The sequence below is a fragment of the Haemaphysalis longicornis genome, unplaced genomic scaffold (assembly GCF_048455015.1).
Source record: "Haemaphysalis longicornis isolate Haplotype H1 unplaced genomic scaffold, Haemaphysalis longicornis Haplotype H1 scaffold_6, whole genome shotgun sequence".
Taxonomy (NCBI): Eukaryota; Metazoa; Arthropoda; class Arachnida; order Ixodida; family Ixodidae; genus Haemaphysalis; species Haemaphysalis longicornis.
This window is the reverse complement of record NW_027526407.1, coordinates 162661408-162682433: the sequence shown is the minus strand read 5'-3', so window position 1 is coordinate 162682433 and position 21026 is coordinate 162661408. Positions and strand designations below refer to the sequence as shown.

General features: G+C 44.8%; 1 protein-coding gene across 2 annotated transcripts; it reads right to left on the bottom strand.

Annotated features, from left to right (window-relative positions):
• Positions 1–3565: 3565 nt before the first annotated feature.
• Positions 3566–18920, bottom strand: LOC144142042 ((3R)-3-hydroxyacyl-CoA dehydrogenase-like). 2 transcript variants are annotated; one of them, XM_077673467.1, is made up of 4 exons: positions 18783–18920; positions 10051–10227; positions 8064–8260; positions 3566–4195 (listed from the first exon to the last, which is right to left on the bottom strand). In XM_077673467.1, exons 2-4 carry the CDS (start codon positions 10214–10216, stop codon positions 3809–3811), a joined length of 750 nt encoding a protein of 249 aa, XP_077529593.1. In that variant the 5' UTR covers positions 10217–10227; positions 18783–18920; the 3' UTR covers positions 3566–3808. The 2 variants fall into 2 exon arrangements, with proteins under 2 accessions (XP_077529593.1, XP_077529594.1); XM_077673468.1 differs by having other exon boundaries at positions 18754–18876.
• Between the last annotated feature and the right edge of the window lie 2106 nt (positions 18921–21026).

The following is a 21026-nucleotide window of genomic DNA, read 5'->3' as shown; positions in this document are numbered from 1 at the left end:
CGCCTATAAAGACTTTTCTTCCAGTTCAGCAGGGCATTGAAGTGTTTGTAAACAATGGGCTGTTGGAATCTGTGATAATGAGTATGGAGGGTATGTTCCTATTTATACAGCTAATCAGGGTAGTATTTAAAAGCTGCCAGTTAGCGTTGACAGAGTGGGTTAAGTGGATGCTTTGAAATTTCGCAAGGAAGTGAGCAAGCCCGGAGTTTATCGCTTCGAAATTAGCCCTTTTGTAGTATGTGATTAACTGCTTCCTACGGGAATTTTTGGTCACAGGGGAAGCTAAGGAAATGTGGAGTACGCTGTGGTCACTCAGGCTTGGGTGGCAGTCACATTCGAGATGTCATCTGGGCATGATGCGAGAACAAGATCTAGGGTGTTGTCACCCCTAGTAGGGCAGGTGATGGACTGATGAAGGTTGAAGTGTAAAGTTGCATTGGGAATTTGATTGAGTTCTGTACTACCTGAAGCTGAGAGTAAAGACCAACCTGTTTGGGGGTAGTTGAAATAGATAAACGGTGGAATGGGGAAATCTACTTTGAATTGCAATTAATGATTGACGAAGGTGATCACTGAATGAAGGGGAACTGTCTGGGGGCCGCTAACAGCCTCCAAAGACCGATTTGGATGATGATGATGATACGCAAAGCGATTTTAGTTCTATGTTTTCTTCTTCGGTAATAAGGAATGATGATAAGGTATTCCTGACGGCTACAAGGACGCCCCCTCCTCTTCTCTCCGCTCGATCCCGGCGAAAAATAATAAAGTTTATGCTTGGCGGAAGTATTTCAGCGTCGAGGATGTCTTTGTGAAGCCACGATTCTGTTAGCGCATCAATGTCGGCGTCAATGTCGTCGATGAAACTGTGTAGCTGGCCGCGTTTTGGAATTATGCTTCCAATGTTAGTATTAGCAATGTTTAACTGAAAATAGGAAGGTTGGAGGGGTCTGTTAGTGGTGATGGGTGGTGTCGGAAGCCGTCATTCCTTATCAAAACTTCTACCTTCCACACTGCTCACTGTCGCTAGCAACACTGCTCACTGCTCACTGTGTTGCTAGCGGGTCGATTGCTCTCGACAACGCTTGTCGAGAGGGGATCATATGAGTAGCATTTGTTAACAACGTGATGTTTGTCGACATTAAATAGGAAAGCACTTGCTGCTTAGTTCACTACGAAATAAAAGAGAAGAAACTGACGCAAGTACTATATTCCGCAAAAGAAGCCAGTTAAAGTAATAGCAAACCTCATGCCAAAATGCAAAGGAATAAAACCGGGGGAAAATACGCAAGCGCAATTTATCACTTAGGAATTATTGCAAGCACAATGTATCAGTTTTTTTAGTATCGCCAAGCTTTTCTCTTCAAATCACGTAATCAGACTTCAGTGCTCCTAGAGAATTTGGTTTCGGGAAGCAGACAGAAGGTTTCGATAGAACCGAGAAGCAATAACTTTGAATATGGCGCGTATTTTTTAATTCCCTTTCTTTTTTTTGACAGCTGGCCTTAGTCTTGTGATTGCATTGTGCGCCACCTGTGGCACAAGTGTGCTGAAACTGCTTTTTAAAACGGCAAATCTCAAACTAAAAGAATAAACGAACACCTAAAAAAAATACTAAACTTTTTAGCGCAATACACTATAAAAAAAAGCGCAATAAAGTTATGAAGTTAGATTTGCTTGCCCCCAGTAGCCACCAGTACAGCCATGGAGCTAGAGAACGCATTGAAAGATGCGCCACGCCCTAGTCGCACCTCCTTGAAACGCGTTGCCCTGGACCGAATACACCACGCCAATATAATCCGGTAGCATGAATTGCATTTTAATGTGGTTGGACTCCTCCTCAAAATATTATTACTATGTTACGTGAGTGTCCGTAGAGCTCTTGCTTCCCGTGTTTCGCTCGATATCAGGCCTTTTGAAGTAGCACCCCAGTTCAAGGGTTCACTCCATCTCAAACTGCTGTTTTTAATAGCCTGAGAAGTTGAACGGCTACCAGGTGGCGATTGTGGCAACACTTCTTCTAAGACCCATTCATTTCTTAGTATTATATGTGACTCTTACATCTGGTGCACACTATGTCTCACGTGGTGAACAAAAAATAAATATTATTTAAGGCGTCTTTGCCTAATCGTGCAGGAGGGCAAAATAGCAGAAGTTAAGAAGTGTCAAAGGATTCAAACACAAGTTGAACTGCTTATTGGGAAGCGGTCCGCGCACATGGATATGTAATAGTACTCAGCTGCTTCGTTAGCTTAAAGTGTATACGTGGCTATCTTTATATCAAGCTTTAAGCCTAAACATGATGTAATCAATACTCTATTTTTTATATGTTTTAATTTACACGCAATGGGTTAGTGGTTTGGGGTTATTCATACGTCAACATCGCCAGGACGTCAAGAAGTAACGAAAGATTAGCCTACTTTCAGTTGTTTAGAATCGGTTTACTAAACGTATAGTTTTCCGCGTAGGTGACAGGAGAGATTTCCACTAACATAAACAGCAGGCTGGGTTGAGGAGAGGCTGCTCAACCCTGGATCACATTAATGTAGGCAATCATATGGTAGCAAAATTCCGCCGAATACACCTAACCAAATAACATGGCATTTATAGAATACAAGTAAGCGTTTGATTGCGCACTTATCGCAGCCGTGCTACAAGCATTAAGGTACCAGGGAAGAGAGAAGAACTACATGAGACCTAAAGAGGACCTTACATGGAGGTATTAAATACAAGACCTTATATAAAGGCTATACATGACCTTATAGAGGTATTTTGGAGCAGAACGTTGGCTTAAAACACAACAGACTATTTGCAAAATAGCTGACATATTTTCATCGAACCTTGCCAAATACATCTACTATAGTTTATTTCCACAACTAATAAATGAATCCGCAATCAGAAGCAATAGGCGACCAGATTTTGCTCGGAAAACAGCTGCGTGAACAGGTCATGCACTCATTAGAGATTGGCCATTGAATTCGCAATGGCGGCCTTCAACGAGTCTTGTGTATTTTGTAACTCGTCTTTAGTTAATATTACTCGCACGGCTTTATATCGGGAGAACTAGGAGACCACAATTCGAGAGTTATACGGTCGCAGAAGTGACCAGCCAGCCACTCCTGGGTGACGCAGGCGGTGATGGAAAGACCAAAATTCTCCTGAAAAACTCCGAACGGCTATTAAACTTCGCAGTTTCATATCTCGCTGTACGAATGCTCTAGAAGAATTTTGCTAAACGAAACTGCGTGGAAACACGATTGCATTCAACTTTTCCATACAAACATGCCCACTTACTGCAGCAACTAAAAAGGTATATTGTTGAATTTTAGTTAATTAGGCAACTGACATCTATAATTACCAAGGACTTCTGTGTCCCTCGGGGCGCAAAATCTCATTGTAGGCGTCCCCTTTATTTAAATGTAAGCGCTTAATGTAAAAAAACCTGTCCACCTAAAATTGATCACCCTGTATACATGCACATATAATTTTACTGGCTATCGCTCAACTTTGCTCCTCAGTGAAACAAGCTTTAGAACACTGACACAACATGTGCGACAGACAAGGCGTCTTCCCGAATCAAAAACATCAAGTTTATTTGTTGCAGCCTCTTTACTCAAGCACAGATAAAACAACCAATAATTCATTACTCATTAGGTGGTTACGGGTAACCAGTGCTGGTTGAGCAAGCCAACACAATAGTTGTTATGACTGAAACATGCAAAAAGATTTACGAATTTTTTGACAACCTCACGCTATTTATGATATTCGTGTCCAGCGTACGGGTTATTGCATGCTTCTATTCACAAGTACGTTACGCCACATTGATTATTTCTCCAATCACATACGAACTATCTGGGCTGCAGAGAAATGCTACAACAGATGCAACCTCTTCAGGCCTCGCAGCGCGTCCAAAAGGCGTGTTTTTCTCTGCATAACGGAGCAATGTTTCCGGCAGGAGAGCCGCCTTGGGGGTGTTGGTGATTCCTGGTGCCACGCAGTTGCAGCGGATTCCGTATGGCGCCAATTCAACAGCCATGCTTCGGGTGAGTGCCTCGATGGCTCCCTTAGAAGTTACGTAACAGCAATAGCCCGGAGTTATAGATTTAGCTGTCTGAGTTGAGAGGTTCACGATGGCACCCTCCGTGACTCCGGCCTCAAGCATGGCGAGTACGGCAGCTCGGCATACTTGGAACGTTCCCTGGGTAAAAGGAAAAAAATTAGTTCGGAAATGTTGTGCTCAACGAAAAAGCAGAGCGAACAAGCGGAAAAGTGTGCGGCAAAACTCAAATATGTTTTCACATGAATACAATGCTTGAGAGTTCATTTCATTTGTATACGTTTTGGCCAGTTTCTCTTCTTCTTGCATACATAGTGAAGGTCTTGTTTTGTTAAGACTGGGGGCACACGTTTTTTCTGAGCACTTTTGACTCTTTTACGAGTGCCGCAGAAGTAATTAAACGTGCATCCGTCGAAATTTCCAGGTACAGCGTCGATCAAAGTTTTACGGACCGGACAAATTTTGATTTAAGATTATTTGTGTTCCGGTAGCAGCCCCGACAACTACCGCGCGCATGTGTGATTTCGTATAGTTACTGAAGTAAAAAAAAATACAGCATATGGTACCCTGAGCTGGGAAGTTGCAGAGAAACAACCAACAATTGTTGCTTTCGTAGTCGAGAAACTTTTGATTGTCGGGGTACATTACGGTATTAATTTGAGATGCAGTTGGCGGCTGGCTATAGTTAGACTGGCGTTGCGGATCCTTGAAGTCATAAATACCATAAAAACCGAGTATACTGCACCTTTACAAGATATCACGGCGCCAATCAGAAAGGCAGGGTGCCCTCAATAAACAATGTTCAGAAAGACGGAAATCATGTTGCCAAAAACACAAGCGGTAGGCACAAGCGGCCAATAAATGTTCAGCAAAGGTACACGTAAAGCAGTGTCCCGGTGAAAGCCGCGTTTACATGAATGCGACAGGATGCGACAGTGTACTTCTATGCGATCACTGTACTTCGGCCCCACATAAAATAGACAATGAAATGCCAGCATATGTCCCGTGTTTTATTTTACTCTGTGTCTGCCTTCGCCCTGTATTCTGCTCCACAGCGCTGTTCTGGCAGCAAACGATGTTTTATTCGATGAAAAATCAGACACTTTAGCGTAAAGTGTGATATCTCCCGCTAAATCGTGAGTTTTGGAACGTACTGACGACGCATATAGTGCAGGCATTTGAAACGAATGTTGAGTTTGTTGACTTGTGGGGCAGCAGATTACAAAACGTCTTTGGTTACTTCTTTACCATCTGTCCTCGAATGGTGCCCGAATGCTGCTCACGGCTGCAGTCCGCACTCGCTTTGTTGCCCGGATTTGAACCTGTCTTATTCTAGTTACAAATTTATAGAAATCCTTTCGCAAAACAGTCTGATGCTCGACAAACAGTTTTACTTAAGAATATGCCGCTGATGCTAATTGGCCAGTGTCATGTGAGACAGTCCGAATGCGGTGACTGGTGTGCACCTATAAAAACAATAGTATGCTCAGGACACACTGGTGCTTCTATGTTTACGTCCTACGTGCGTAGCCTCTCTTGTTTACCCAACTATTCTTGCTTTTATAAAAAAACATTAGCATTCGTTTAGAAGCAAAAATCTCGTTCTGCAAGCATACAGGACTTTCCTTAGTAGCGCGTTTTTTTGCAAGCCTAAGACAATTGCAAAGCGGAACATAAAACGTGATATGTTGTACTGCAACAAGTGAGATAGTGGGTTTTATGGTCGCAGTGTTTTTTCCATTTATAAGGCTTACTTAAGGTAAATCTGTTTTAAAAGTATCCGCTCTCCACAAATCACCGAGATTCTCGTAATACGTCATAGGTTCCCCTGCGTGAAATTAGTAGGTTGCATAGCCAATCTCTTTGTCCTTCTATTTTTTACTATTTTAGCGATTTTTTTGTAACAGGTTGTATAAAAATTAGTGTTATTCGAAAGAGTCAATATTTTGATAAAGAAAACATGATTTCATCTTCTTGGCCAATTTTATCTTGCCCTCGGCGTAGATGATTCGAGGCGCATGATTCGATCGCATTTGTCACTTTAGGTTCAATGTTAGCGCCTTCCTTTTTGGTGGGGTATTTCTACCTTTTGAAGCTCATCTATTGTTTTTACCGCGCTGCGCAAACCGTGACCCATTACATCATGACCAGTGAAAAATCTCGAGTACTCTATACACAGTTCAATTAGGTACCAGAAACGACCTTTAGCTAGCACCGTAGTTAGGCGAAATGGCCAGCGGTGAACACCAGAGTAACAAAGTGGATACCCAGAGATGGGTCTAGAAAGGGACAGCCAATGGCTAGAGGGAGCGAAAAAATAAAGAAATTCGGAGCAAAGAAAGACAATAGAAAATTCTATGACAGGAGGGGTTCGAGGTTGTAGGGAGAAGGCTTCGGCCTGCAGTGCACCTGGTTGTCGGTGATGATGATAATGGTCGATCTGGTCTAGTGTTATAAACAGGACAAGCTTCTTTACTGTGACTGAGCCACTGGAAACTTCTCCCTCAAAAACAAGTCACTGAAAAAGTAATAAAAGGAGTGCAAGCTCCGTATTGCACAATACAGAACTGCCGTATGGGCTCCCCCATTTGGCAAGTGTTTATGTTTTTCTCTTTGCATGGGGCCTTTGTTAAACGTTCATAACTGCTCAAATTTCTCATTGCGTGCAGCAATAACCTTATGGAGTCTTCCTAAGTGTAGAAGGCTATGTTTTCTTAAACAAAAAACAGAAAAAGTTGTACCAGTAGTTTTATTACAAGCAAAAGTTTTAGGAAAGCCTGATATTAGAAAAGATATTGTCTCGGTAAAACACCTAGGAAGAAACTCGGTAAAGAAGTGATTCTATTCAGCACAGCAGGTGGTACAAATAGCTTTCATAAGAATGTGAACACTTTGTATTTCTGCTCCCCTTACGGCCAAAACCTCAAATTTTATTTTACAGCACGTTTTTCTTTCTAGCTTGGGCTTGGGTCTTTTCTCTTCAGAACAGACAGATAAGCTTCAAGATGAAGCAGATGGGAAAGCAGGATGCATTAGTGTATGTACACCTTCACACTACAAAATTGACCAAACTGATTACTAATGCAAATTGTTTGAACTCTGATTCGCGATGTTTTTGTATCCTGGGGCTAATATTCCAATGTACAAGATGTATGATAAACCGGCGTTTTAAGTGCGGTACGTTGGTTATTTGGGCATTTTATGCCATAATCGTAAATTTCGCATTCCTCGTAGCGATGTCTTTGCTCCCAGGTTCTGCGGGTATCCCCCTACCTTGTTTATCCATGGCACTTGCCTTTCCCGTAAATAGTTTACTGCCTGCTCATACTAAAAATATACCCGTTATGTCCAGCATGTTTTCTGTAACTTATTAAACTGCCCATAAACCGGTTGTCGCCCCAGTGTTAGGTAGGATATTATGCAAACTAGCCATTTTGCAGCGCGGCCCACAGTGTTTGTAAAATCGCAGATTACAACACAGCCATTGGCCTGTACCGAGCGCGAATGGAAGGAATCAACCAGAACATTGCTCTTGAAGCAAAAAGATTCTCCGTACATGGTAATATTAGTTCCGGGTATATGATATATTTTTTGCACCAGTAGGCAGCATTTTGAGAAATCTGGTGGCATCAATGTCTGCAGAGAGCGCCGAGAAAGTCATCTGGAGGATAAAGAGTGACGAAGAGGCAGCGGACAGCAGGGACGTTGCTGGAGAGGGATTAAGTGTAGTAAAAGGGGTAGGGGTGATCTTATTAATTGCGTCGATACAAACCGGTCAATAAGCGCAACAACGTTTTAATGCTGGCCAAAAGACAATAAAAAATCTTTCACAGCGCAATTGCACTTTTATTTTTACAGAACATGTGTTCCTTGCTAATTCTTATATTTGGTAATAAACTGCAAATTTTGTTTGCGCTTTGATTAGTGCTTTTATTATTTCTTTTCAAAGCTGCGCAAAAATGTTAGCAAGCAGAATACGTAATTTAAATGTGAGGATAGTAGATTTTACCTTCACATTGTTTGTGATGGCGAAGTGGAACATCTCATCCGTTGTGTTCTCAAAGGGAGTCGTTGGTGGGCTTCTCCCGAAGCAGTTTACCAGAATTGTAGCGGGCACATTACTGAAGCCGCGAATGGCATTAAAGAGCGCCTGTACGGAAGCCGAGTCCGCGGCGTCAAATTGAACAGCCCGGTGGTCTGCGGGGCCTATAAAGAGAGTGTGTTTTAGACAGAACCCTCAAACGTACACACTTTGCAACTCATCGAAATATGTGCTATGTAATTACTAATTGCACTTTTTTGGATGAGCCACAATCAACAACAACTACAACATAACACTCAAAGTAGAAATTGTGCGGTATTGTTTCAATAATGCCTGCAGTTTTGTTTTCCAGGCCTTCGGGGCTCAGGGAGCTTTATTCCACAAAAAAAAAAGAATCTATATTGACAAGAAACATCTTTGTGGTTGTTCTGAGCTACTTTTTCAACTTTCGGTATATCGGCACATTTTAAATAGAAGCTGCACGATTTATGTAGGAAAGCATCACCGCTGCCATGATCACTTAGGGCGATGCGACGGAGCTTGCGTTCGTAAGCTGCAGGATCTTGTACATGATATTCTAGATATGACAAGGACTAGTTGTGGTAGTCGCTGAATTAGTGGGAGCTTTCTCTGGAAAAAAATGCGACATCTTAACCAGACGATGCCCTGGAGACCATGGCCCTGTATATTGCCAACATTTCGCACTATCACCTAGTATCCTATGCACAGTCTTCAGACGCAGCACCGGTAGAAAACCTGTGCAAGGGGTGGTAATGTCGGCAATACTGTTTCTGGGTTCGGAGAGGCGGCCACCTAAAACAAATTTTTGCGAAGTTTATGCTGAAGCTCTGTCAATGAAGACTACGTTTCTTTGGCTGCTAGAGAAAATTATAGACGTTTATTTTGTCACAAAGCTAGGCGAATTGCAAAAAAGGGGCATGGACTTAGGATTGTTGACTAGCGGACGTTCTAATACCTAGAGAGAGTGTGAAAAAAGGAAGGGCGACCTAGTAGTCTTAGGATACAAACTTAGCCGATAACTTGAACGGATTTTAGGGTATTAGGATAGTCTGGACACCATTGAGACACAGTCGAGATAATGAAAAGGTTTAAGAAGGTCACCTACAGTCATCTCGAGCTGTAATAGCGAGGCTGTTCCCATTTTAAATGAACATCTATTGTGTACCGAATAACGCAAACGCAAAACCACAATTGTGATGCGAGAGTATCGCAAAAGTAAAAAAAAGATAGATAGGAGTAATATAATGGTAGCTGGGAAACTTTTCAGCAAGTTTCGCTGTAACCAAAGAATACACACGTCAGATTTGCTTAAACGAATACAGAGCGAGTGATGGGATAATTTTACAACAAAAGAAAGACGAAGAAACGAAGCAAAATATTTTCAATAGGAAACGTAAAAGCGACATTAGGTACATGCTAAGTGGCAATATAGCTCCCGTGTAAGGGTGGTGTAGTAGGCAAGAAAAATGCATCTCGCCAGAGAGTGAGGAGAAGTACGAAGCTAGGTGAAGACCATAAATGAATAGGACTAGCTACAGGAACGAAACGTGGCATGCAGAAAGAACAAGAAAAACAAAGCCTGGACTTTTGCTGTCACGTTGCCAAGGCAATTGGCGATTGAAACCCGAGAAAGTAAATATTGCATTGACACACTGAAGAGCAACGCACATGCTTTTTTGTACAGGGACGACAGTTGCAGTTGGCGGAGGTAAAACTATAAAAACGCTTGAAAACTTCAAGTGTTACAAAAACAGCTGCTTGCAAAACGCCGGACAATAAAAGTTTCAAGAAAAAGCAAGAAAATGCAGTGCCAATAGGTTTACAAATTAGGTAAAAAATGCTGAGATTGAAATTGGGACAATCAAACGGAAAGAATTCCGAACGGTGTTAACAAGAAATACCAAAAGGCGAATGTCGCTTTCATAATTTTTACCAGGCAGGTCAGCAGCAACGGCGCGAACGGCATCAAAGGTGATTCCAGCTACCACAACACGAGCTCCTTTGTCTGCAAGGGTACGGCAAATGGCGGCTCCAATTCCACCTCCTCCGCCAGTCACCAAGGCCAGGCGGCCGTTGAATGGTCCTTTGTTAACGGCCATTTCTGCACTACCTATAAAAATTTGTCCCCGTTTTTACCAAGAGCATGAACACTTCACACTGACACAAAGAAGAACAATTTTGTTGTAGACACTTCCCGAACACGCACGTTTTCGGGCTGGTTTTGGGTATTCAATACTTCTAAAGCTATATTTTCAAACCACACTGGCTCTAAACAAGTCTGAATTACAATCTTGGAACATTTTTTTGTGTGTATCGTTAGGCACCAGGAAAAGTAAAAAAATGGTAACGTTTAGGTTCTGCACTGCTAAGAGGCAGGTTTACTGACCCGCTTTTTACCTGAGAAGTGGGGATAATCAGAGGCTGCACTAATCTGGCCACCCCGCACGGGGCACCTTTAGTAATCTTGGTGACGGTATTGGCGATACCGCGGACCCCGAGCCCCCCAACACAAGCTGTGACCTACCATGGTGATGTGTTTTTAAGGTGAAGGGTAGAAACCTCAAACGGTGGCCGTCGGAGCCCAGGTCAAGCTCCGGCGGATGGGCTCCCTGTCTGTCTACCAGGCATGGAGCTCTGGGACCTCTTTGACTACCAGGGTAAGGTCAAAGAAGAAAGTACCCCCGTCTTCCTACTTTTTCTATGACATATCGAAAAATCAAACCCCCCTCCTAAACGTGATCGGTCCCTGAAAAGGGGCCGCACCTAAGTCTTGTTTTCTTCACTTCCAAGCATCAGCTTTCCCAAGCCAGACAAATATTTTCGTTTCATTGTTACCGAATCTCTTGACGCAGCCCACCCACTTGCTTCACAATCGGTATTTTTGATTACAAAATACCTTGACGGAATAATTGGGATAACCTACAATGCCAAAAAACAACGCAGAGGTGAAGTGCTTGTCGAGGTAAAAAACAAGCAGCAGGCAACCATACTCCTTGGCCAGACAAAAATGGTCGATCTGGACATCAGGGTCACACCCCACCGCAGCCTGAATAGCTCGCAGGGTGTGATCTCTGAGCCAGACCTCCTAAACGAGACAGATGACGATCTTCTTGTAGGTTTAAAAGATCAGGGCGTCACCGCCGTGCGCCGCATCACGATGCGCAGGGAGGACAAGGTAATCCCCACCAAACATATTATCCGGACCTTCAACCGCTCCTCACTTCCTGAACATATCATCGCAGGCTTCATTCGATGCTCCATACGTCCTTACATTCCGATCCCGCGCCGCTGCTTTAAGTGCCAGCGGTTCGGGTGTGGAACCAACTCCTGCCCTGGCCGTCTGAACTGCGCAAAGTGCGCCCAGCATGATCACCCATAGGACAATTCTCCATCATCAACCCTCACCAGCGCCAACTGCCAGGGATCCCATGCCGCCTACTCTCGAAAATGTGAAAACTTTCAACTAGAAAACAAAATCATCAACACCAAAGTCACTGAAAACATCACCTTCCCAGAGGCGCGAAAAAGGGTCGCCTCTTTCCCCCTGGGCAGGTATGCCGACGCGGCTTGCCAAAGGGCGGAGCGGCGTCTGGTCTCGGCGGGGACCCAGTACCGCGAGTCGCACTTGGTCCTAGCCTTGCCCCCCCCCCCCCTGGGGTGCCTCAGGCAGCCCAGCCCGGCACCACTCTGCTCGCTGAGCCAGCAGCGGTTGTGGTGGCAACCTGTTCCGTTGGGACCGGTGCCGCTCCCGCCTCTGCTTCCCTGTCCTCCAGTGCGTTGGAGGGTGCCATGAACACCACAAGACCCGCACCGGCTCCCACCACCACCGCACCGCCCGTGCCACTTCTGAGGCCCCCGACACCAGTGGCAGCGGCGGCTCAAACGAAGGGCCCCCGTAGGGGGGCCAAGTCCGGGGGCCCGGTTCCACGGGCACACCCAGGACATCGGACGACGAGATGGATGTCGTGCCGTCTTGCCTGCAACGCAGCGCAAGGAGCGGCCTCCGACGTCCAAGCCTACAGATAGGCCACCCAAAAAGCCCAATCCACGAGTCACAGCCCCGAAAGACGACACATAAACATGCACACTCCAGTAGCTCTCACAATAAATAATGAGAAGAGAAAATATTGTTCAATAAAACTGCAGAGGACTTCTGAATAATCTTTACGACGTGCATGAGATTCTGCATACCAATCAGCGAAGTGTAATGTGTGTTCAGGAAATACATTTGAATTCTAAACATACAAATTTCTTGAATAGTTACCTGATATACAGGGAAGACAGGGATGGCTGCACACACTCTTCTGGCGGTGTGGGCATAATCGTCCGGAAATCCTTAGCATACCACCCTGTCACTTTAAACACTATCCTTGAGGCTGTAGCAATACGTTTAATATTATTTAATAGGTTGATAACGGTATGCTCCATATACATTCCTCCTGATGTTACACATTTGAGCTCCGACGTCGAGGCGCTGGTTGACCAGCTGCCCGAACCATACATTCTAACAGGCGACCTTAATGCTCACAATTCTCTTTGCGGCTCCTCTCTAACGGATTCCCGGGGTCGCCTGATAGAGAGGTTTCTTACATCCTCTGGAGCATGTCTTTTCAACAATAAACAGCCTACATATCATAACATAGGACACAACACATACTCCTGTCTTGACGTGGCTATTGGCTCCGCAGTTCTCTTTCCTCTTCTCGATTGGGGTGTGGGAACTGACCCATATGGCAGTGACCACTTTCCCACCTCACTTACATATATGGGTAAAGGCCCAAGCAGTTCATCTTCCCATAATAGGTTCAATGAAGCACGAGCTAACTGAAACAAATTTACGGAGACATCGAAACTACACTACACAACTATAAGACACCTACACATAGATGAAGCCGCACAACTCCTCACGGCGCACATCCTCGACGCCGCCGAAAAGTCCATTACCCACGCCTCTGGTGCCCCGCGCCACCAGCGGATGCCGTGGTGGAATGAGGACTGAAGGCGGGCGCGAGAGGCCCAGAACAAGGCATGGGATATCCTCCGTCGGTACCCCACGTCGGGAAACCTCCTCTTGTTCAAACAGGCCAAGGCATTCGGAAAACGTGTGCGCCGTGAGGCAAAAAGAGATAGTTGGCGCTCACTGATAACATCTATAAACTCGTACACAGACACACGCAAGGTATAGAAACGTATACGCAAACTCAAACGACAACAGACACACAGCCTGCCATTGGTCAGTACAACAGGGGACACACTGGAAGACCAGGCTGACACACTCGCACAACACTTCCACCACGTGTCCAGTTGAGCACACTACACGAACACTTTCCTGAAACATAAAGCCTCTTCTCAACAGAAGTCCCTACACGACAACAAATCACAGACTTCTTATAACTCCCTGTTTTCACTACATTAGCTGAGGCCTGCTCTGAGCACGTGTAAACCCCCAGACCACATTACATACACAATGATACAACACCTACAGGCAGACACACTTGAAGCACTTCTACAATTATATAATAAAATATGGCTTTCGGGGCACATTCCACACTGTTGGAGGGAGGCCATTAGAGTGGATTTCATGAAGGAGGGAAACGACCCGTCGTCCCGCTCAAGTTACTGTCCAATAGCCCTGACGAGCTGCCTGTGCAAGCTCTTTGAGAAGATGATCAATCGCAGGCTCGTGTACTTCCTCGAGTACAATGGTCTTCTCGAGAGCTGCCAGGCAGGCTTTAGGTTGGGCGATCGACAAACGATCAACTGGTTGCACTTGACTCATACATCAAGGATGCCTTCGTGCATAAACAGTACTGTTTAACTGTCTTTTTCGATCTCGAGAAGGCCTAAGACACCGCTTGGCGTTATGGGATCCTTAGTGACCTCAGGTCATTCGGTGTTTCGAGTAATATGTTGAACACCCTTGTAAGTTATTTGTCGGAGAGAACGTTCGGAGTAAGAGTTGGTTGTGCACTTTCAAAGGTTCACGTCCAAAAAAATGGCTTGCCGCAAGGTGGCGTGTTGAGTTGCACTCTCTTTATAGTAAAGATGAACTCTCTTGGAAAGGCACTGCCACCAACAATCTCTCATTCTATGTATGTAGCAGACATGCAAATATCTTTTAAACCATGTAATATGTCAATATGCGAACGTCAAGTCCAGCTTGGTGTCAAGAAGCTTGCCAGCTGGGCAGACAAGAATAAGTTTAAATTGAATCCTGCGAAAAGCTCCTGCGTTGTGTTCTCCAGGAAGCGCGGGGTCCATCCGGACCCAGACATTACTCTGAATGGCGTGTCGCTTCCTGTGAACGAGGAGCACAAGTTCTTAGGTGTTGTGTTTGACCAGAAACTCACATTCATTCCACACATCAAGGAACTTAAACATAAATGTCTATAAAAACAATGAATATACCTAATGTTCTCTCCCACCAATCGTATGGTTCCGACAAAGAACTCCTACTACGGCTCTATACTGCTTTGGTTGGGTCTCGTTTAGACTGTGGCAGTGTGGTATATGGGTCGGCGACTAAAACAGCGTTGCAAATGCTAGACCCAGTGTTACACTTGGGGCTACGGCTTGCATAGGGTGCTTTTTGCACTAGCCCTGTCGAGAGTCTGTATGCCGAGTGTAATAAACGGAGCCTTGAGAACCAACGGACGTACATGGACTTGCTTTATGCTTTTAAAATTTTATCGCTGAATAACCATCCTTTTTATCCTGTCTTTAACGACACATCCACATCTGTGCGATTTGTGAATCGCCCATCCGTTCCGCTGCCCTTTTCACTTAGAGTGAGAGAGCGAGCCTCGGATCTGAGCGCTTCATTTTTAGATGTGTACAGATCATCCTTTTCAGACATTTTGCCTCCTTGGAAAGTTCATCTTGTGACCTCCGACCTTTCTTTTATGAAACTTGACAAAAATCGGGTACCGCGAGCTGCAATACTGCAGCACTTTCTTTCTTTGCAATTTAAATACCCACGTGCAGCATTCTACAGTGACGCTTCTAAAACCTCCACTATGGTGTCGTGCGCTGCTCATGGTCTGAATATCAATGCAGCCAGAACCATGAGCGTGCAGACAACAATTTGTTCAGCAGAAACCTATGAAATTTTACTTATTGTACGACACATTCTTGAGAACCAGATTCCCAATTCCATCATCTATACAGATTCTTTGAGTGTTGTTCGCGCACTGGCATCGCACAAGCCCCCCAAAAACCACATAGGTAATCTTGTATTCAACACTATTATGTCCGTGTATGCACAAAAGCATGAGCTGCTCCTCTGCTGGGTCCCAGGACACGCAGGGATCGCTGGGAACGAGTTGGCAGACGAGAGGGCCGCTGCTGCTGCACTCAGGAACACTGTAGACATTACAACGATACCCTACACAGACCTCAAGCCACACAAAAGACAATACCTGCGCAGAACATGGCAAACACACTGGGAGGAATAGACAGACAACAAACTACATGTAATAAAGCCACACTTGGGACGGTACACAGCTGACTCACACAACAGACACACAGAAGTTGCCTTGAATAGGCTGCGGATAGGGCACACCCATGCAATGCACGCGTATCTGCTGACGGGATCTTCTAGACCGCAGTGCAGCAGGTGCGGAGAGGCCCTATCCGTGGTGAACATACAAATCACATGCAAGGCACTTCACACAACACGACACAAACACTTCAGAGAACTCTACAGACAACATATCCCACTACATCCATCGCTGTTTATAGATGACGATGCCATAGCTTCCGTGAAACGTGGGTTTGAGTATTTATCAGACGTAAAGTTTTTAAACCTCATTTCCTATCACGCATAATCAAATCTGGCCCTATACACCAGCCATGACCATTGCCGTTAATTGATTTTATTGTTGTTCTGGCGTTAGTAGCCACTATTTTTTTAAGATACTTGTGTTTGGCGCTCTTTGCCCCAGCTGGCCTTGCGCCAAAAAACTCTCAACCATCATCATCATCACTAATCTGGCCACAGTTCTTTACTAATACATGAAGTGGCGCCGCGTTAGAAAGGTGATTTGTCTGCCCTGGTTGTATAACTTGAGGCTCAAGTTTCTGCGATGACTTCACGAAGTACGCCTTTGAGTATTTCTGAGTCTACCCCCACAGGCAGCATAACCTGGAGTTAACAATATCCAATTTTTTATATAAATATCTTTGATGTTGAATGGTGAGCTGTCCTCGTAATTAAATGGCACATTTTGAAACCATAAGGGGTCCGAACTATGCTTACATATTCCTGCGTTCAATAAATGTTTGATATCTGCAAAATATTTCTATAGTTCCTGCCCTGATGTCGGTGTTACTACAACAAAATGTAAGGGCTGCAGTTTTCTTGTGCGGCAGCGCACCATTGATCAGGAGTAGCTGCTCATCATTGTTTTCCTACATGTCTTCGCCATCATAATTATATGTAAATAAAATATTTATCATCAGCCTGTCTACACCCACTGCAAGGTGTGGGCCCAGAGATCCCCATAGATCTCGAAATATCTTGGTCCTGTGCTAATCCTGACCAATTTTTCCGATTAAACTTCTTTGTGTCATCGGCGCACCTTATTTTTTGTTACACCTGCCACGCTTGCCTTCTTTAGGGAAATAAACACGCGTTTGTTTCCTGACCCACTCTGCTCCCTTGTTGTCCCTCAACGTTGCAACTATCATCCTGCGTTCGACTTTGTGCTGAGATCCCGCAATTTCAGTTTAACCTTATACACATTCCGACACCTAATTTTGTCAGTAAAACAGAAAGCGAAAACCCATTTATTGCGTTGGTAGAACATTTCACGTTCTGCACCCGCAGTATAGCGGCAAGTGTTACACGACGCCCAAAAAGACGGGCAACTCGAGGGAGAAAAAGCGGGTGAGTGAATGCTCGCGATGACGCCAAACTTTAATTTACACAGAGGTTTTGTGTTGTGTAAAACAATCAGCCCCGCTAAATGAACAGAACATCGCGAACTCTCATGATAACAGCGAAGCGGCGTTTTGTGCCATAATTGCACGATAATCTATAGATTCTCAGATACGCTCTGTAGAACCTCTCAACGCCAGGATATCGATTGCCGCTTGTGCAAACATTTTTTTGTCATTTTCAACTAGTTGCGCTATCTACGCAAACGTCTGGTTACTTTGGAACATAACTCATTGCCACAAGTTTGTGCCATGAGCGATTCTGTTGTCATGGCGTATTTTTATTTGCTCTCGCAAAAAAAACAAGAGGCGGTGTATTTTTCAATAAACGAAGATTAAACTATCACTTATGGGTTTACGTTTTGCCGCAAATGTGCTTGATGTTGTCTTTTTGCTCACCAGTTGAGAAATACTGGATTACGGCCGCGTTTAGTGGTTTACAATGTCTTTGTCTATATAAGCGTCTTGTTCCGGCATTCTTTTACTTTAAAGCAAGGGTTCCCTGCACTTGCTCTAGTCGACGCTAGACTATGCACTATCCACAAGGGTGCGCAGTCGTTACAATATTTTGGCTCTTGAATACTTGATGAAACGCGGCTTCTCGGTATAAGAGTAACTAATTTTTTTTGTCAGAATAGACCTCAACCAGTTGCCTGCAGAAACCGTGATCAGCTTAGGAACGCCGGACTACCACCAATCAATAATTAAACCTCACTAAACATGTACGCGGGAAATGCCTCATGGCATTCTATATAAAATGCTGAGATAAATATATACACTAAATATTTCGCGGATAATTTTGTCTAGGTAATTACCGAAGGACTAACTAGCCGAGTAGCTAAAGAGAGCCTGTTCTTGCCGGTACCGTGTATAAAATGAAAACGATGCGAGTGGCAATCACTTCACCTCTTGCAAGCGTAGCGGAGTACATATGTTCATTTTTTTTTCTGTACAGGCGGATGACGAGCCAATGGTCCGCATGGCAGCGAGGCGACACAAAAGGAGAAGAAATTTGTGAGTGAATATAATTACTATAGACCGCTTAGAGTGGCCCTCCGTACGGGCTGCACGTAACGTTACGGCAATTTTCGCTGAGCCTTGGCGGCGAACTACGTTCTATGTCATTGTGATTCCATTCATTTGAAAATTACCTGTTTCTGGTAAAAACAAAATCAGTATGCTGTTATATTCTGGCGCATCACGCCATCTCGTCTCCATTTTTAACTCGCACAAATTCCTGCACTTAGACTTTCCGCACTGGGAAATTTGAGGGCACCTGGCATTTTCGTAGCACGTACAGGTCTCTTTTCTCTTGCAGTTCTGGTTTCGCTCGCTTAAGATATGTAGGCGTGTTCGTTGACTTATTATAATCATGTTCCTTCGTAAATGGGAATGTTTCTGTGCCTTCTTGTTTACTACTTTCGAAACGTTCCACATTCTCTATTCCCGTTCAACGCGTGTGAAAAGTCTCATAAGTTATACATAGCACGTTTTCGGCCACCTCACTTTGTGTCCACCTGAACACGTCTGATACCTAGGACGATTTTTAGATGGCACAGATTGTAAAGTATTTGCAGATTCTCTTTAGGAACCAAGGTAAGCAAAAAGTTTTTTCCTCGTACATCGTCCGGCAAACACTCACGTGAAAGCACTAGCTAATGGCTGGGGTAAATCAAAAACGGTAGGGCAAGGTTATTACCTAAATAAAAAGCAGCAACCAGCACCTACCTGGAAAAGCACACTATATTGTTGCAAGAAAACGCGCTTCTGTACCGACAGTGTCAGTACGACGAAAACATTTTCGTGACGGTTTCGGGAGAGGCCGTTGCTATCTGGAACATAGTGGCGCCAGCCATACGAACTTGATTCCGCCCTTGACAAAAATTCTGAAATATTTAGTTGTCACTCAAAATGTTGGGCTGTTGTAAAGCGTAGCTTGTTGGTTCCAGTTGGGCCCGTGTGATGGGAATGTCAGAATGTCACATGGAACTGTCCGCCGTGTGATGGCAATATCACACGGCGGTTGCAACAACCGCCATGTTTATAAAAAAATGGGGTCGCCAAATTCTGTTTTTTCTCTTCCTTGCTGAATGTTGTAGTACAGCATTCTATCGAAGGGGCGAAGCACAGGAAATGCTGCATAACACAAAAATAGTAGCAGCTACATAGCTAAAAACAACAAATAAGTAAGCACGCAAAACTACTAGCAACAAATCACATTTGTGGTGGAAGGTCACTTGCAGAGAACACGTTTGTTTTTTGCGAGAGGTTGATCTACGGCATACGAACAAGTTTTCTTATGTACAGCACTGCACCAGTAATGCGCCAAAATCCGACAAGAAACCGCTGATGTGGCCCCCATATCCAGCACATGACATCTGGGGGTATCACAGGATGAAGCCCTGTGCCCCGTAGGTGTTTTTTTCGGGCGTCTCTAAAACCTAGACAAGTACATAACAAGTGTTCAACAACAGCTTTGAGGCAGGAAGTATACAAAAGGGGCAAGTGTCCGCAAACACCGCGTGATAATGGGCAGGCAAAGCATGGGTAACTGCTGGGGATAACGCCACAACCAACCCGAAGTCTCCGCAGCACGACCTCCTTCCAGCGGGCCAAAACACTACGGAGCTCCGTTCCACGTGCTGGAAGCAAAGCACGCGTGTCGTGACGGAGGGTTTCCTTTTCCACCAGTAGTTTTATGGTAGATACTCAAAGAAATGATAGTAGCCGTGGAAGGTCTCGGTGGCCGGCGTGATCCGCAGCAGTATGGGCCAAACAATGTCCCGCCGAATCCACATAACGCAGACAGGGCATCGATTGGTGTCCATAATCTTTTAAATGCCTGCGGTCAGGCTTGTCCAAAGCGCATGCGACGCAAATCCGGAATCGCTACCGTTGAGTCAATATAAAGTTCCAGCTTAATCCAACTAGTAAATGCCGCTTTAAGCACCTGCAGACCTTCCAGAATGGCAGTATGTTATTCTAACGGCTTGGGAGTGCACGAACAGTTTTGGCTTAGAGCAGAGTAAGAGGCACACATCAAGGCTGTGGTGACGAAGCAGTCATGCGCCCCGGCGTCCACCAATGCCTGGAAATCCAGCGGTTGAGTCTCAGGTGCGCACTCAGGTTCATAGAGGAATGCATCTGGAGGCTGGTGAAGGCCCGCGGTTCGGAAGTGAAGCCTTGTCAGAGGCTCATTGTCTGTAACATCATAGTCCAACTAGTCCAACCAGGGCGGCCTCATGGCGGAAAAGGCTGACATCGTATCTGGCGGCTCGCCCAGGTACGCGGCGACAGCTGTACCTTTTTACCGGTGACACGGATTTAAACTCACTGCTCGTGGCGGCATATGCTTTGTAGTTTTCACCTCTGGGAGACACCGGAGCTGCGTTAGAACGGTGGTTTGGGTTAGTTGGTGGTGCATACTGAAATTCGAAACAGCGCAAAAAGATGAAACAAGAAAACGACGACACAAGGCGCTGAAGACGTCTTGTGTTGTTGTTTCCTTGTCTTGTCTTTTTGCGCTGTTTCGAATTTCAGTAGACAGCGGATGTTTTTCGGCCGTTCGTTACCCATGAACATGTCGCATTTCCTGTCATCCCTACCAATCGCATTCATGCAGTATGTTGCTTCTCGCACCCCCCCCCCCTTTTTCTTTCGTGTTTTGTTTGTTTTTTTGTTTGATTTCTTTGTACTTTTGGGGGTATTTTTCGCTTGCTTTTGGCAAAATAAGCTCTGTATGGTGAGGGTGGTAGTTTGTGTGCTTGTTTCCTATGTGGCTTGTCTTTCGGTGCGCCACCCCCACCCAGAGTCTGTACGATTTTTTCCCAAAGCTTTCATTCCTGTCGAAGACCTGTCTCCGGTCGATACGTTGAAAAGAAAGCTTCTGAAGCACGTACTTTTACTTTGTGCGTATTCCTGCAGAAACTAAGGACTCCACCTTACGACAATATATTTATATATATATAAACA